The sequence below is a fragment of the Caretta caretta genome, chromosome 25 (genome assembly GCF_965140235.1).
Source record: "Caretta caretta isolate rCarCar2 chromosome 25, rCarCar1.hap1, whole genome shotgun sequence".
In the NCBI taxonomy this organism is placed as follows: domain Eukaryota; kingdom Metazoa; phylum Chordata; order Testudines; family Cheloniidae; genus Caretta; species Caretta caretta.
In genome coordinates this window covers 8,749,948-8,766,735 of record NC_134230.1, presented here as the reverse complement: position 1 = coordinate 8,766,735, position 16,788 = coordinate 8,749,948, and the positions used below count along the sequence as shown (strand labels likewise).

Here is a 16,788-nt window from a genome sequence, read left to right as displayed (position 1 = left end):
GACCCAGCCCTGCTCTCTTTTGGGCGCTTGCCCACCGCTGACGGAGCTTGTAATTGACTGAGCTCATGAGGCCTGACCCTCAGAGGGATGGCATGTGTCTGCAATGCAATAACTTCTGAACACCGCAGTGGGGGGGAAGAGAAGAGGGGAAAGTGTATGTAGCCCCTGACATGGAGGGAGAAATGGGGGATGCGGCTGTAGGGTGCAGGCAGGAATGAGGGCCACACAGAACCATGGGGGAGGACTGGGGGACCCTGATTGGGGGAATGGGGATGCACACCGCTGCCCACAGGGGATGGGAGGAGGTATGAAGAAAAACCACACAAACCCCTAGCCAGGGAGAGATTAGGGAAGTGCAGGGAGTCCCTGAAATAGAGGGGGGTAAATGGAGGACCGTAAGGAGCCCTGCTGTGGATAATAAGCTCTGTCTACAGAAACTAAGACATTGGCAACCCCTTCTTAATGATAAAAGAAAAGGAGGACTTGTGACACCTTAGAGACTAACAAATTTATTTGAGCATAAGCTTTCATGAGCTACAGCTCACTTCATCGGATGCATTCAGTGGAAAATACAGTGGGGAGATTTATATACACAGAGAACATGATAATGATAGTAACCAATCGCCAAGGTAGAACTTGGCTGGCGGATAGACCCCAGAGCCCTGCAGCTCCTTTCTGGGGCATTGAGGAGAAATACAGTACGGTTACTGGGGGCCATATCAGTACTTTAGTACCCGCCAGCGGAGCCCACCCTGTGGTTACCCCGTGCATGCTGCTGCGAGGTGGCTGGAATTTGTATCTAGGGGTGGGTCTGATCTAAACACAGATACCTGAGCCCAGCTGTGTCCCAGGGGGCAGTGGAAGAAAATTTCCTGCAGCATGTGAAAGAATCCTCTTCATTTAAAAAGGATAACTTGGGAACTGCCCCACAGAAAACTTTGTGACCGTAGTTACGGTTGGCAAATGCAGCTCAAAAGCTGACCACGTTTACACTAGTCTGCTGCACTTCCAAGTGCAGAGCAAAGACTCCAGAAGGAGACCACACCCTACTGCAACCCGGGGGGGGGGGGGGGGGGGAAGAGCTTGGGGCCTGGCTGCTTTGGAGAATGGCTCCTGGATAAAGAACTCTAGGTCACCAGATCGAATTCAGGAGCAAATGCAAGGAGTGGCCTTCAGTGCCCTGCATACAATGAGTCTGTTGGTCTCAGGCAGCTCCCAGTTGAGAGGTGTCACCACGTGCAAACTGCCCCCTCCAATGGCACGACTTGGCACCCAGGAGATGGTGCAGGGAGGCCAGGGACCAAATGGCCCAGAATGGCCCCCTCACCCCAGGTAAGTCTCAGCACAGCTGTGGCCGGCCGGGGTGTGCCTGTCCTGGGGAGAAACAGGACCTCACTCAGCAAGCCTGGCGGGCCAGTGTCTTTCAGTCCCACACAAGACACTGTTAGCAAGTAACAGGGTTTGCCTGGCTCCCTGTAAAAGCTCTGCATGGCAGCGGGCCTTCGCTGCTGCTCCTGAACCTTTCCGGGGTGCGTCGGCCCCAGGTTACAGCCGGTGGGGTCTGAAAACTGGTGCCACCCTTGAGTGATGCCAGAAGCAGGAAAATCCCACCGTTGCCAGCGAGCCCGGAGTGCGCAGCGGCACACGAGCGAGGCCTGGTCTGTGCTTCAAGATTGGCTTGACCGAGCAACGGCGCTCGCGGCTGGGACCGGTTGTGCGCCCTGAGCACCTATCCTTCCATGGACCCAGCTGCCACCTCTCGCAGAGAGGGATTACCTGTGCCGGCGGGAAACCCCCCCCCCCCTTCCGTCCACGCTGGAAACCTCTGCTCTGCGGCACTCCCGCGGCAAAGGTGCAGCATGGTAGCTGGCCCGCCGTGGTGACTGTAGTGTAGACATAGCCTGAGCGTCTCTCCTTCCTGCATGAAAGTGCCACCCACGCTTCTCTGCTAGGCAACGGGCAGGCTTCCCTCGCCGATCGCTAGGCAACTGAAAGCAGCCTTCGCCTGTTGCAGAGGTGGGATGGGTTGAGCGCTGCCCTGTTTCTTTCCTCGGGCTTGTCTAGACACGCGCAGGTTGCACCTGTTACCTTTAAAATTGGTTTAGTTCAGCCAGAGCAGCTTTTGTGTGTGGACTCTTCTGGTGAGACTGATTTAGCTTGTGCCAGTTGATCTACACCCCCAAAGGTACTGCTTTGAGGAGACAGTGTAGCTAACACATTACAATCCCCCCCAAGCGTGGGTGCAGTTCTGCCTCGGGCCAGGCGCTCCTCCTGGTGTTGTTATTCCGCGAAGGACAATAATGCTGCTACAAAGCGCCTCTCTCCAGCGGACTGGATGTAACTGTTGCAATACTAGGGAGGTGGCATCCATTTTACTGGGGCAGCAGAAAATCCCACCGCTCCCTGAAACAGCGATACAGACAGACACTGGAGCTATTAAACCACTGATGGCTAGGCTGAGTGACCAAGGTTTGGCTGAAGTGTAGTGGGGATTGGGGGAGACGGGGCTGGCTGGGGGAGGGGGTGGGCTCACAGAATGCTCTGTGCAGAGGGCAAGCACTGTTGCCCCCCACCCCTGTTCACGCCAGCCACCGTGTGCAGGAAACGGGCAGCAGAGAATTGCTGCATTTCATCTCATTGCAGGGGATTCCAAGGAAGAGGCTTTAAGGGGGTTTCCTCCTGGACCCCTCCCCTCTCGACAGGACTCAGGGGGGCAGATTCTGCTCCTGTGCGTCTCCAGGCAAAGCCAGCTGGAGCCGAGCGTGGAATTCGGTTTGGAGGAGGAGCGGGTTCCTTGGGGCCTGCAACCTAAATCTTTCTCCACAGCTGGTGCATTCTGACTTCCCCCTACTTCGATATTAGCATGAGATGTTTAAACCAACCATGTAGGGACATGAGCTGGTGTTTGCATGACAGGGGCACTTAGAGCCCCATAGTGCAAGGTGCTGTACATATGCACAGTCAGAGACAATCCCTGCCACAAAGGCTTATGAGCCAAAGAAAACAGAGCCAGGATTAGAGGGTAAACCGAGAGAATGGTTTGCCTGAGGTCACCCAGTAAGCCAGTAGTCGAGCTGGGAATAGTACCTAAGTCTGCCAAATCAAAGGCTGGGCCTCTCCACCTCATAGCTAGAGTGATACTGGGGGTGTCAGGAGGTCTGGGTTTTATTCCCAACTCTGTCACTGTGTGACCCTAGGCAAGTCACTTTGTCTCTGTCAGTCACCAAGGGACAATAAGCATGCAATCTCACAATGCCATTTTTTCCATAGTCACTTTTTGGAGTCAGACTGTATTGTGTCTCAGTTTCCCCAACTGGACAATGGGTGTAATGGGTCTGACTCTCTGCAAAAAATAAACCATTCATATTTTTTACTAACTATGACTCTGTGGAAATTAATTGTGTACAAATCATTCCATCCTCCTTCTCTCAGAGCTATTCTCCCTAAACACATTGCAAGCTATCCAGGGCAGGAATCAGGGCTTCAAACCTGTCTGTAAAATGCCTGGCTCAAAGATGGTGCTATACAGATAAAAATTAATGAATATAACCAGTGGCCTCATCACCAAGTTTTCATTTTATTACTATTAGGAAGTATGTCCTAATTACTTCCCAAACATTAATTAATGTAAGTGATATTACCCCTTATTTACGGATGGGAAAACTGAGGCATGGCAAGGTGTGTGTATGTGTGACTTTTTGACTCAGTCTGATTAAACTGTGAAACTCCTTGCTGCAGGAATATTTTGAAGCCAAGAACATCATAAGATATCATAATTAATGGCAACAGACAATTTGGAAGGGATATTGAGCCTCATGCGTCAGGGCTTAACCCAAGCTCCATTAGAGAGCAGGATGAGGTGGGTGGGAGGCAGATTCTCCACATCTGCTACTGTGGGGTTCTTGCACCTTCCTCTGAAGCATGTGGTCAGAGACAGTACACCTGGCTAGATGGACCCTGAGTCCAATTCTACGAGGCAATTACTCATTCCTATGACTTTTTCAAGGTCACAGATAGAGACAGGTTCCTGGCAGTGTGTTCAGACCATACTTAAGTCAAAGCCAAAATGTCTGCCAGAAAGTTATGCTTTTCCTTGGATTTTGGTCTGAGAAAAATGATTAGAAGGAAAAGTGGAGAATGGGAAGAGAAAAGGGAAAGAAGGGGAAATGAAAACCCAAAGAGGAATTTAAGCATTGTTGCTAGGAAGTTGATTTACCACTGAGTGTAAGATTGAATGGTAGTTTGGCTCTTTCTAGAGCTTTTCTTGGCCAAAGAGACACTTTAAAGGACCTGATTTGCACTGGAGCAGCGCCCAAAAGCATTAGTCCCTCTTGAAAATCTAGGACCTGAGTATGCTGCACACTTAGCTGATCTGGCCTGGAAGGGCAGGGACACAAAATGGCCACATGTGATCAAGAAACTGATGCACTGGTCACTGTATCTGGGCACCAGAGATGGGAGGGTTTTTTCCTTTCTTCAGAACATCTGGTAGAGGCCCCTGCTGGAGGCAGGATACTGGACTGAATGGTCCAATGATCTAACCCAGAATGGCAAATCCTCATGTTTCTTTGATCCTTGGAAAAGAAGCAATAGAAGATCAGGCATTCTAGATGGTTAAATTTCAGACAAACTTTCTGAACTGGAACCAGTGTAGGGTAAATGGTTGTGGCTTAGGTTAGCACAATGCCCAGTTAGCTTGTGGAACTCCTTGCCAAAAAATCTCACTGAAGCCAGGAGCCTACCAGGATGCCAAAAAAGGGGTTGATATGGCTAATGAGGACAAACAGAGCTAGAATTATAAATATTAAAAATAAGAGTTTGGCAGGGAGATTAATCCCTCCTGCCTCGGGGCATAAACTGACTTCCAATTAAGGGATGTCAGGAAGATTCTTTCTCTGGGGGCAGGTTGCCCCATAAGTGCCACTACAGGGTTTTTTGCACCTTTCCTGGTGCATCCGGTGCTGGTCTCAGTTGGGGACAGCGTACAGGACTGGATCCAGTCTGACAATGCCTGTGTGCCCATTAGAACAGCCCAGGGACGGGGAAAAATGCAGGACAGAACTGAGAACGCTAGAGAGCGTCGATGGAAAGGTAGAGGAGCAGACCGGCAGGTGGGAGCTGTGTTATTGTGTGTGCTTGCTTGAGTGAAGAGTGCAGTTTAATCCCACTCACCGCTGGATTCCTTTGTCCACGATCCAACAGAAACGCCCTATAGCGCTCCTCAGAGCTGCCCCCAAAATAAAGCTCTCTCAGTGCACTGCCTAGCACCACTGCCCCCTCCTGGATGGAATCAGAACTGATGGGCTGCGTGTGATGGGTTACCATGCTACTCACCGTTTATGGGAGTGTCTACCACCAGCCTGAGTGACTAGGCCAGGGCCGTTGCAGCAGGAGTATCCGAACCGTTCATCTAGGCTCCCAGCTAGGTTCCCAGATTCTCTGCACTGATTAGGCCTCAACTGGAATATTGTGTCCAGTTCTGGGGGCCACATTTCAGGAAAGATGTGGACAAACTGGAGAAAGTCTAGAGAAGAGCAACAAAAATGATTAAAGCTCTAGAAAACATGGCCTGTGAAGGGAAGATTGAAAAAGTTGGGTTTGTTTAGTCTGGAGAAGAGAAGACTTGGGGGTAGGGAGGGACATGATAGTCTTCAAGTACACAAAAGGTTGTCACAAGGAGGAGAGAGGTAAATTGCTCTTGTTAACCTCTGAGGATAAGACAAGAAGCAATGGGCTTAAGTTGCAGCAAGGGTGGCTTAGGTTGGACATTAGGAAAAAGTTCCTAACAGTCAGGGTGGTGAAGCACTGGAATAAATTGCCTAGGGAGGTTGTGGAATCTCCATTACTGGGGATTTCTAAGAGCAGGTTAGACAAACCCCTGTCAGGGATGGTCTAGATCAGAGGGACTTGAGGTCCCTTCCAGTTCTGTGATTCAATGCCAGGTGCAGCAGGGGAGCCTGGGGTTCTGTTTCTCTCATTTGGGATCCAATTAATTGACTCAGTTTTAAACCATGTAAATTCTGCCCAGACACCGAGGTAATGGGCGTCCGAAACTGTAAATGCCGGCGAGAACAATTTAAGCTGTTCCCATGAATGACCACAGGGGGCAGCATGGACACAACTTGGTGGCCATGTAAAAAACTCCTCCGGACCCCAGTCGGTCATTCCTTGCCTACCAAGGGCAATACATAACAGCCCCTTCCTAGTGTACAGCCCTGCCCCCTACTGGATAGTGTCTGAACCACTCAACGAGGTGTCACAGGTTCTACTCTGCTAAACGCTAATGGTGATTCTCCTTCGGCTCTTGAGGCCCCTGTTTTCAAGCCAGGGGGATCTGGATTCGAGTGCCACGACTGTTGTGTTGTTCAGGTACACAGCACAGCGACAACCAAAAAGTTAGTAGGTGCCCAGAGATGTATGATTGTGTTATTCTGGGTGTGAAGCATGGCTGGCCACAGTTTGAAGACCTAAATATCTGGGATCTGTATGTGCCTTTGCAGGTATGTGCTCTGCAAAAGCAGTAACTATCCCCAACTTTCCTCTGGATCAGAGGGCACATAAACAAAGAGGGAAAGCCCACCTTGCCAGTGAGAAAACATTAGAGAACTCTCTAATCAGTGTATTGATTGAGATTACCTATTTCGTACGTGCCACACAGCCCAAAGGAGAATGAATAATGGTTCCACTGTCTGCAGGAAATGTCTGTTATACAAGCAGGGTGTATCTATTTTTATCTGGTGGCTCCAGACGATAAAGGAACTGTCAGGTCCACCTACACATGCACTGTGTATTCAGCACCACTTCAGAGAGCGGCTCTGAAATCTCCAGCTACTTCTTGACATCTCCCACCTCGCGGAGGATTGCCGGCTGCTGCAGCTGAAGAATACCAAGCGGCGAGTCTCGGTTTCCACTGCTTGGTAGCAAGATGTCCTGCGGTAACTAGGGTTGCCACCTTTTTATTTGCAGAAAACGGAACACCCTTGCCCTGCCCCTTCCCAAGGCCCCTCCCCTTCTCCTAGGCCCCTCCCCCCACTCACTCCACCCCCCCCCCTCTGTTGCTTGCTGTCCCCCACCCTCACTCACTTGTGCATTTTCACCAGGCTGGGGCAGGGGGTTGGAATGCTGGAGGAGGTTCAGGGTGTGGGCTCTGGGTGGCTGAGCTGGGGTTGGGGATTATGGTGCGGGGAGGTGTGGGGTGAGGGCTGGGGGTGTGGGCTCCAGAGTGGGGCCAGAAATAAGGGGTTCAGGGTGCAGGAGGGGGCTCTGGGCTGGGGCAGGGGGTTGGGGTGCAGGAGCGGGCAAAGGGTCCAGCTGGGGGTGCAGGCTCTAGGATAGGGCCAGAAATGAGGGGTTTGGGGAAAAGGAGGGGGATACGGGCAGGGGCAAGGGGTTGAGTGTGGGCTCCGGGAGGGAGTTTGGGTGCGGTAGGGAGCGCAGGACTGGGGCAGGGAGGGGTGCGGGCTCCGGTCAGCGCTTACCTGAGGCACCTCCCGCAAGCAGTGATGTGTCCCTCTAGCTTATAGGCGCAGGGACGACTAGAGAGGCTCCGTGCGCTTCCCCCGAGCACCCGTTCTGCAGCTCCCACTGGCAGGGAACCGCAGCCAAAGGGAGCTGCGGGGGTGGAGCTGGGGGGAGGATGTGGAGTCCCGAGTGCCAACTCCGCAACTCCCATTGGCCCGGAACCGTGGCCAATGGGAGCTGTGGGGACGGAGCCAGGGGGAGGGTGTGGAGTCCCAAGCGCCGCCTCTGCAGCTCCCATTGGCCCGGAACCGCAGCCAATGGGACCTGCGGCCAATGGGAGCTGTGGGGACAGAGTTGGGGGAAAGTCAGAGTCTCCCTGGCCATCCCTGCCCTAGAAGCCACAGGGACATGTCGTTGCTTCCCAGGAGGTGCCTGAGGTGAGTGCTGCCCACACCCCGAACCCCACCTCCCACACCCCAGCCTGCCTGGGGCTGACCAGACTTTTAATGGCCCGGTCAGCAGTGCTGACTGGAGCTGCCAGGGTCCCTTTTCAACTAGGCGTTCTGGTCGAAAACCGGACGCCTGGCAACCCTAACCCAGGCAGCCTCCTGAAGGATAAAAATCCTGTCTGTGTCCAGGGTAGGGGGATTCATTTTCTTTTACAGGTGGGGGTGAGGTGGTAGGGGATGAGATAGAAGAATTAATAAGAGATGGCCTTTCTGAACTTCACCTGATCGAAGAAGACAAAGAGGCCTGGTAAGCATGTCCCTGTTGTTGGAGGAGCTAAGAACAGGGGGCACATTTGGGCCACTGGGTGGCATCTTTTAACCCTGTAGCCAGCCCATAGACGGCCCATGACCAGTGCTTTAGGAACACTGCCCGGTCAGACACCGATGGCGGCGGTGCATGATATAAAAATACAACAGTCCAACTACAGGACCCCATCTGTTGATTCATTCCCCCGAAACTGCCTGGAGGACTAATGTCCTTTGGTCATTCCCAGAGACAAGAGCAGCTTGGGGTATGTTCATCCCTGCCGCCCCATCCATGTGCCTCCAATCTGAGCTGGAGGCAGTAGCCCTAAAGGGGAGGAAGGATGGTCCAGTGGTTAGGGCACTAGTCTGAGCCCCAGATTCAATTCCCTGCTGTGCTGCTGACTCAAGCCTGTATGATTCTGGGCAAGTCACTGCTTCACTCTGTGCCTCAGTTTCCCATCTGTACAATGGGGACAATAGCCCTGATCTGCCACACAGGGGGGTTGTGAGGATAAATACATCACAGACTGTCAGGTGCTCAGACACTGCAATAATGGAGAACCATATAAGATACATGCCTCTGTCTCCCAGGAGTCGAGACTGCAAATTAGTCCCCATTTGGGGATGTTTTTGTGCTATGCACTCTTGGGAAACTGAACTGATGCGGCCAACTAATGACACACAAGCCACTTAATGAACAACCAGTCTGGCCACTCCTGAGTTGGATGCAAACTGAACTAGCAACTTTGCCTGCGTGCTGAGTAGAGCTAGTCAACATGTTTCATCAAAACCATTTTTCAGGGATTTATTTTTGAAAAACAATTTGTTTTTTTTGCAAGTTCCTGTGAAAAATAATTGGTGGGTTTTGACCTGCTCCAGTCTCGAGTGGGCCCATCTCACAGTCTTGGACGTGAAGACCCAGAAGTTGAAATAGGGGAGGCCCTCCTCAACGCAGCCCTAAATGGTAGCAAAATGTCACTTTTTTGAGAGTGCTGATTGGGTGGACAATTTGATGGTACTTTTTATGGTAGAGACTGTCTAGTTTGGTCAATGTGATATATGCTATCATGTGCCAGCAATGCCCCTCTGCCATGTACATTGGCCAAACCAGGCAGTCTCTATGTAAAAGAATAAATGGACACAAATCAGATGTCAAGAATTATAACATTCAAAAACCAGTCGGAGAACACTTCAATCTCTTTGGTCACTCAATTACAGACCTAATTCTTCAACAAAAAGACTTCAAAAACAGACTCCAACGAGAGACTGCTGAATTGGAATTAATTTGCAAACTGGATACAATTAACTTAGGCTTGAATAGAGACTGGCAGTGGATGGGTCCTTACACAAAGTAAAACTATTTCCCCATATTTATTCCCCCCCACACACTGTTCCTCACATGTTCTTGTCAACTGCTGGAAATGGCCCACCTTGATTATCACTACAAAAGGTTCCGCCCCACCCCGCTCTCCTGCTGGTAATAGCTCACCTTACCTGATCACTCTTGTTATAGTCTGTATGGTAACACCCATTGTTTATGTTCTCTGTGTATATAAAATCTCCCCACTGTATTTTCCACTACATGCATCCGATGAAGTGAGCTGTAGCTCACGAAAGCTTATGCTCAAATAAATTTGTTAGTCTCTAAGGTGCCACAAGTCCTCCTTTTCTTTCTCCTGTGGGGATGCTCTGAAGTCTTTTGGAAGATTTCCCCACATCTATAGGATCTCTCTCCCCTATGGGTTCCCTGACGTATCACTGGGAGCCCCGTCCACATTCAGTGCTTGCATTTTCCATCTCTCCGCTATACTTCTCCTTAAGGACTAAGAGCTTTTCAAGGTCCTTGAAACTTCCCTCTACAGGAGTGGATTTATCCTCGCTCTTCCTGGATGGGTGCCCCGCTGCTCCTCCAACCTGCCCTGATTTTTGCAGCTTTCTTCCCGGCAGATGTTCCCCTTGTACCTTTCCGAGACTGTCCTGGGTAGTTCTTCTGACTCTGGATGTCCTAGCTGGGGAGTTCACTGTCCGGTCAGATGCTGCACAAGTGCCTCTGAGGATCTCCCTCCCCACAGAGATCTGGGAGTCATGGCTCTTCCCCTCGCTCCATGCATGAGATCAGGTTGGGTTTAGGGATGGCCACAGTGAGGCCACAGTCACATAATTCTCCTGCATGACTTCCCTGTAAAGGGCTCCAACCAGGAAATATACAGCGACCTCGGGGCTGCTGCAGCCATGTCCCTTCCCCATCCAGTGGCAGGACCGGACGATCTGGAGTGAAACTTGGACATTATTGTGCAACTGGCTGGAGATTTTAGTGAGTTCTTGTGCAGCTTATCCCCCAGACACCCATGGCTGGTGGGATGGGAGGGAGAAGATGCTGCTTGCCTCTTAGTGCCCGCAGAGTTGGTGGAATCCTCTGCAGTCCTTGATCAGAGGGGTGCTGTGCGGCTCATTTTCCCCTCTTCCTGGTTTGGCTGCTGCTGGTCCTATGGGCTGGAGACTCCCCTTCCCCGACTCCAGCCCCTTAGCCTTTCGACCCACTCCCCTCTTATCTGCCTCCTCTTCCTCCCTGTCCCTCCCTACCCTTTGTGCTGCCTGTCCCTCCCCCCATGGCCCTGTCTCCCTTCCCCTCCCAACCCCACTGCCCCATCTCCCTCCCCCTTTCACCCCTTTCCCTTCCTTCCCCTCCCCTTGCACCCCATCTCTGTCCCCTCCCCCTTGAACGCCCTTTCCCTTCCTTCCCTTCCCCCTTGCACTCCCATCTCCTTCCCCCTTGCACCCATCTCCTTCCTTCTCCTCCCCCTTGCTCCCCATCTCTCTCCCCTCCCCCTTGTACCCCCTTTTCCTTCCTTCCCTTCCCCCTTGCACCCCATCTCTGTCCCCTCCCCTTGCACCCCCTTTCCCTTCCCCCTTGCACCCCCATCTCCCTCCCCTCCCCCTTGCACCCCCTTTCCCTTCCTTCCCTTCCCCTTGCACCCCCATCTCCCTCCCCCTTGCACCCCAGCTCCTTTCCTTCCCCTCCCCCTTGCTCCCCCATCTCTCTCCCCACCCCCTTGCACCCTGTCTGAGCTTTCCCCAGGAATTGGGGGTGATCGAATTTACGGGGCGGGGGGGGGGCTGGTTGATAGGTGTGGGGGTGGATGGGGGAGTTGAGCGTGGGGGCGGCGGAGGGAAAACCCTGCCCATCTCCCTCCCCCCGCGCCACCTGAGCCCCTCCCCCCATCACTGAGCCTCCCCCCCCCCCCGCCGGGCGGGTTTCCAGTCAGGCGCGGCGCGGGCAGCCCTCTCCTGGCAGCGGCCTCGCTGGGGTCCTCGGCCGGCCGGGCCCGGCTCCCCAAGATGGCGGCGCTGGCGGGGCCGCGGCCGGGGCTGTCCGTGTGAGGCGGGGACGGAGCCGCCCGGCGCCCCGCGGAGCCGGCGGGATGCTGCGACCCAGCGGCTACTTCCGCGGCATCGACTGCCCCTTCCTCGGCGCCGGCGGCCGGGGAGCGGGGGGCCCGCCCTGCCGGAGGCCGCACTGCCACTTCCGCCACCCGCCGGCCGCCCGCGGCGCCGCCGCCCCGGAGTCCGGGGCCAAGCCCGGCGCAGGTACCGCCCCGCCGGCCCCCCGGGAGCCCCCGGCCCGGGCCTCGCCCCCCGAAACAGGGCGGCGGGGCCTCCCGCGTCCCCGGAAATGGAGCGAGAGGCGCCTGCCCCCCCCCGAAATATACTGACCGGTGCTTTGCCCCCCCCCCCCCGAAATATACGGCCCGTGCCTTCCTTCCCCCCGCCCCCGAAATGGAGCGAGAGGCGCCTGCCCCCCCCGAAATATACGGACCGGTGCCTTGCCCCCCCCCCCGAAATATACGGCCCGTGCCTTCCTTCCCCCTCCCCCGAAATGGAGCGAGAGGCGCCTGCCCCCCCCCGAAATATACTGACTGGTGCCTTTCCTCCCCCGAAATATACGGCCCGTGCCTTCCTTCCCCCCTCCCCCGAAATGGAGCGAGAGGCGCCTGCCCCCCCCCAAATATACTGACCGGTGCCTTGCCCCCCCCCCGAAATATACGGCCCGTGCCTTCCTTCCCCCCGCCCCCGAAATGGAGCGAGAGGCGCCTGCCCCCCCAAATATACTGACCGGTGCCTTGCCCCCCCCGAAATATACGGCACGTGCCTTCCTTCCCCCCCCCCCCGAAATGGAGCGAGAGGTGCCTGCCCCCCCCCCGAAATATACTGACTGGTGCCTTTCCTCCCCCGAAATATACGGCCCACGCCTTCCTTCCCCCCTCCCCCAAAATGTAGCGACAGGTGTCTTCTCTTTGCCCCCTAAAATGTAGTGATAGGTGCCTTCTCCAAAATATACGGCCTATGCCTTCTCCCCCAAAATGTGGCTACAGGTGTCTTCCCTTTGCCCCCTAAACTGTAGTGATAGGTGCCTTCTCCCCCAAAATATACGGCCTATGTCTTCTCCCCCAAAATGTAGCTACAGGTGTCTTCCCTTTGCCCCCTAAAATGTAGTCACAGGTGCTTTCTACCCGCAAATATACGGCCCATGCCTTCCCCCCCCCCCCCGAAATGTAGCGACAGGTGTCTTCCTCTCCCCACCCCCCTAATATAGTGACAGGTGCCTTCCCTTCCTCCACTGATATGTACCAGCTGGTGCCTTCTCCTCCCATCCTCCCTCAAAATTTAGTGGCAGGTTCCTTCTTTGCTGCATCCCCCCAAATAGTGACAAATTCCTTGTCTCCCACAAAATATGACCGGTTCCTTCTTCCCCCTCTCCTCCCACCATAGGGACAGGTTGCAGCTCTCCCCAGAGTGACAGCTCTGTTGACAAGCCTTCTTCCCCCTTCCCAGCCCTCACTCCCCAGTGAGAGCTCCATGTATCGCTCATTCACTGTCACCCTGTCCTTAATTACAGGTCAGCTGAGGGGACAGTTTCCTTTCACTTCTTAACTGCAATCCCCCTCAGAGTAGCTCCCACCCTGTTATGCTCCAAGGGTCCTTTATTAGTCATCATATAGGTGATAGGCATAGAGGCGACCTGTTAAGTCACCTAGTCTGTTTGTCCTGCTGCTGATGTGACCTTTTTATATACCTAGGCTTTCGCAGAAATCAATTTTAATTTTGTTATAATTTCAATGGATACGCTTGAGGTTGATTTTTAAGCATCTTCTTTGATTGTTATCAATTTAAAATTTCCCAGTTGTGCAGAATTACGGGTTTGAAGCATTTTTTTATTCATTTAAATTTTCACAGTTGTGGGAAATTATGGGGGACAGTAATTATTTAATGACCGTAAACGTTGGGATTCAAAAGGTTAAAGCTTTATAACAGTTAAAAAATTAATTGCTGACATCACAATGAGCAAACAAAATCCAGTATAATTATCCTTAAATCAGACTTTAAAAGTTCTCAAGCAGCATTTTTCTTACTTTGCCGATCTGTACATTTTGATGATTATTGCTGGAAATATTTTTCCATCAGTTTGTGGGCATTTTCGAAAGAGCCTAACTGACTTAGGTGCCCGGGACCAACTCTATGCTCTTCCCCCCACACCCTTTTTTTCAACCCCAAAAAATCCAAACCCAACTTTATTCAGGTATTTGTGTGATGGTATGTGAAGCAATTTCTATAGTACGTACAGCACTTAGAGTTCCTTTTGGATGATAGAGAATCTATACATTCATATAGCATGATGTCTGAAAGATAACCTTGGTTTTTTTGATCATTCTTCTTGTGAGGGATTCTTTTCAGTAGAACCCTTTTATATATGTGGATTTGGGTTGAGAAGTGGAGAGTAATTATAAATCGACTCCAAGGCACTCCCTTTAATAGGAGGCTGCTGGCACCGCTACTGTTAGCGTGTGTAATGTCTTTAAGAACGAAGTACTCTATACTTTAAAATCTGGGGGAGGGAACAACCCTTTTGTTTTAGCTCATTTGATCTGAGATGGATTTAGACTAAAGAGACTATGCTTTGATTTAGTATTTCCTTTCATGTGCAGTATTGTACCTCCCCTGATCTGTGAGGTTACATTTAAAGCTTACACTAGAGGGTGGTGTTTTCTCTGTTGTATTCTGACTTTCTTTAGAAAGCAACCATCTTTTTGAGATCAGACAGTTTCTCTTATTCAAGATGAGTTGCTGTCTGTCAATTGAATTGCTTGTATTCTAAAGGAGCCTTACAAAAGATCATGAAAACATATGAGGCCAGAGCAGTGAAAAAGCAGCCTGCAAGCAAATAGGATTTTTCCCCAAGGGTGCAATCAGGGGTAAAGAATAATAAAGCTCTAACAAATCCAGTGTATATAGGGTGTTTGTTTCTAAGGTGGACATCAGCCATGATGCCCAAGCAGTACATTGGGTCTGCCATTACTATTGTGCCACCCAAAAAATATTCAGGAGTTTATCCAATGCAGATCTCTGCGGGGAGGGAGGAGGAGAGTGAGTCCAATTGACTGACTGCAGGCAGTTCATGGCGCTTTTAAAAGAAGGGGCCAAATCGTCTACTTCTCCATTTCTGAGTAGAAGATATGAACCCCAGGCAGATCTAGGTGAAGGGAGGGCATAAGAGGGAATACCTGCTTCATGGCATCATTCTCCTTCCCACTCCAACCACAGGTAGTATTATTCCTCCCCCCGAACGAATGGTTGATGGGGATAGCATTAAAATATCTGTAATTTACATAGCACGCTCCCAGTGGGCCGAACTCCTGTCATAGATTCATAGATATTTAGGTCAGAAGGGACCATTATGATCATCTAGTCTGACCTCCTGCACAACGCAGGCCACAGAATTTTACCCACCACTCCTGCGAAAAACCTCTCACCTATGTCTGAGCTATTGAAGTCATCAAATTGTGTCTTCTGAAGGGTGACAAATGGAGGAGCCCTGGCCTCCAGAAGAAGAGCTCCTAATATCTGCAGGTTGTAAGGGTGAACCCCCTACAGCCTTGCACAGAGGTTGCAAATGCCAATCGTTCCCTCCCTGATCTGAAAGCACCCCAGCAAATGGAAACTTGGGGAGTTTTCTGTCCTCTTACTCGTAGGGAAAACCCACCCATGATTTCTCACCGAGAAATCTTCAGTGAGCTTAAACAAAAAAAGGAAGCTTACAAGAAGTGGGAACTTGGACAGATGGCTAGGGAGGAGTATAAAAATATTGCTTGAGCATGCAGGGGTGAAATCAGGAAGGCCAAAGCACAACTGGAGTTGCAGCTAGCAAGGGTTGTGAAGGGTAACAAGAAGGGTTTCTACAGGTATGTTAGCAACAAGAAGGTGGTCAGGGAAAGTGTGGGACCCATACTGAATGGGGGAGGCAACCTAGTGACATGATATGGAAAAAGCTGAAGTACTCAATGCTTTTTTTGCCTCGGTCTTCACAGACAAGGTCAGCTCCCAGACTGCTGCACTGGGCAGCACAGTATGGGGAGGAGGTGAGCAGCCCTCAGGGGTGAAAGAACAAGTTGAGGACTATTTAGAAAAGCTGGACATGCACAAGTCCATGGGGTTGGATCTAATGTATCCGAGGGTGTTGAGGGAATAGGCTGATGTGATTGCAGAGCCATTGGCCATCATCTTTGAAAATTTGTGATGTTCAGGGGAGGTCCTGGAAGATTGGAAAAAGGAAATATAGTGCCCATCGTTAAAAAAGGGAAGAAGGAGAATCCAGGGAACTACAGACCAGTCATCCTCACCTCAGTCCCTGGAAAGCCTCACCTCAGTCCCTGGAAAAATTATGGAGCAGGTCCTCAAGGAATCCATTTTGAAGCACTTGGAGGAAAGGAAGGTGGTCAGGAACGGTCAGCATGGGTTCACCAAGGGCAAGTCATGCCTGACCAATCTGATTGTCTTGTATGATGAGATAACTGGCTCTGTGGATATGGTGGAATTGGTGGACATGATATACTTTGACTTTAGCAAAGCTTTTGACATGGTCTCCCACAGTATTCTTGCCAGCAAGTTAAAGTATGGATTGGATGAATGGACTATAAGGTGGATAGAAAGCTGGCTGTGTCGTTGGGCTCAATGGGTAGTGATCAATGGCTCAATGTCTGTTTGGCAGCCAGTATCAAGCAGAGTGTCGGTCCTGGAGCTGGATTTGTTCAACATCTTCATAAATGATCTCAATGATGGGATGGATTGCACCCTAAGCAAGTTGGTGGATGACACTAAGCTAGGGGGAGAGGTAGATACCCTGGAGGGTAGGGATGGGGTCCAGCGTGACCTAAACAAATTGGAGGATTGGGCCAAAAAAAATCTGACGAGGTTCAACAAGGACGAGTGCAGAGTTCTGCACTTAGGATGGAAGAATCCCAGGCACCGCTACAGGCTGGGGACCGACTGGCTAAGCAGCAGTTCTGCAGAAAAGGACCTAGGGGTTACAGTGGACGAGAAGCTGGATATGAGTCAGCAGTGTGCCCTAGTTGCCAAGAAGTCTAATGGCATATTGGGCTGCATTAGCAGGAGCATTGCCAGCAGATCGAGGGAAGTGATTATTCCCCTCTGTTTGGCACTGGTGAGGCCACATCTGGAGTACTGTGTCCAGTTTTGGGCCCCACACTACAGAAGGGATGTGGACAAATTGGAGAGA

General features: G+C 51.7%; 1 protein-coding gene across 2 annotated transcripts in view; it reads left to right on the top strand.

The window, feature by feature from the left end:
• The first annotated feature begins 11,536 nt into the window (after window positions 1-11,536).
• Window positions 11,537-16,788, top strand: part of REXO1 (RNA exonuclease 1 homolog) — a 79,163-nt gene continuing 73,911 nt past the window's right edge. Inside the window, exon 1 of one of the 2 annotated variants that reach the window (XM_048831012.2) lies at window positions 11,537-11,804. In XM_048831012.2, coding sequence (XP_048686969.2) covers window positions 11,639-11,804 — 166 coding nt within the window. In that variant the 5' untranslated portion in view covers window positions 11,537-11,638. The remainder of the gene's footprint in view (window positions 11,805-16,788) is intronic. The other variant, XM_048831010.2, reaches the window with a different exon arrangement.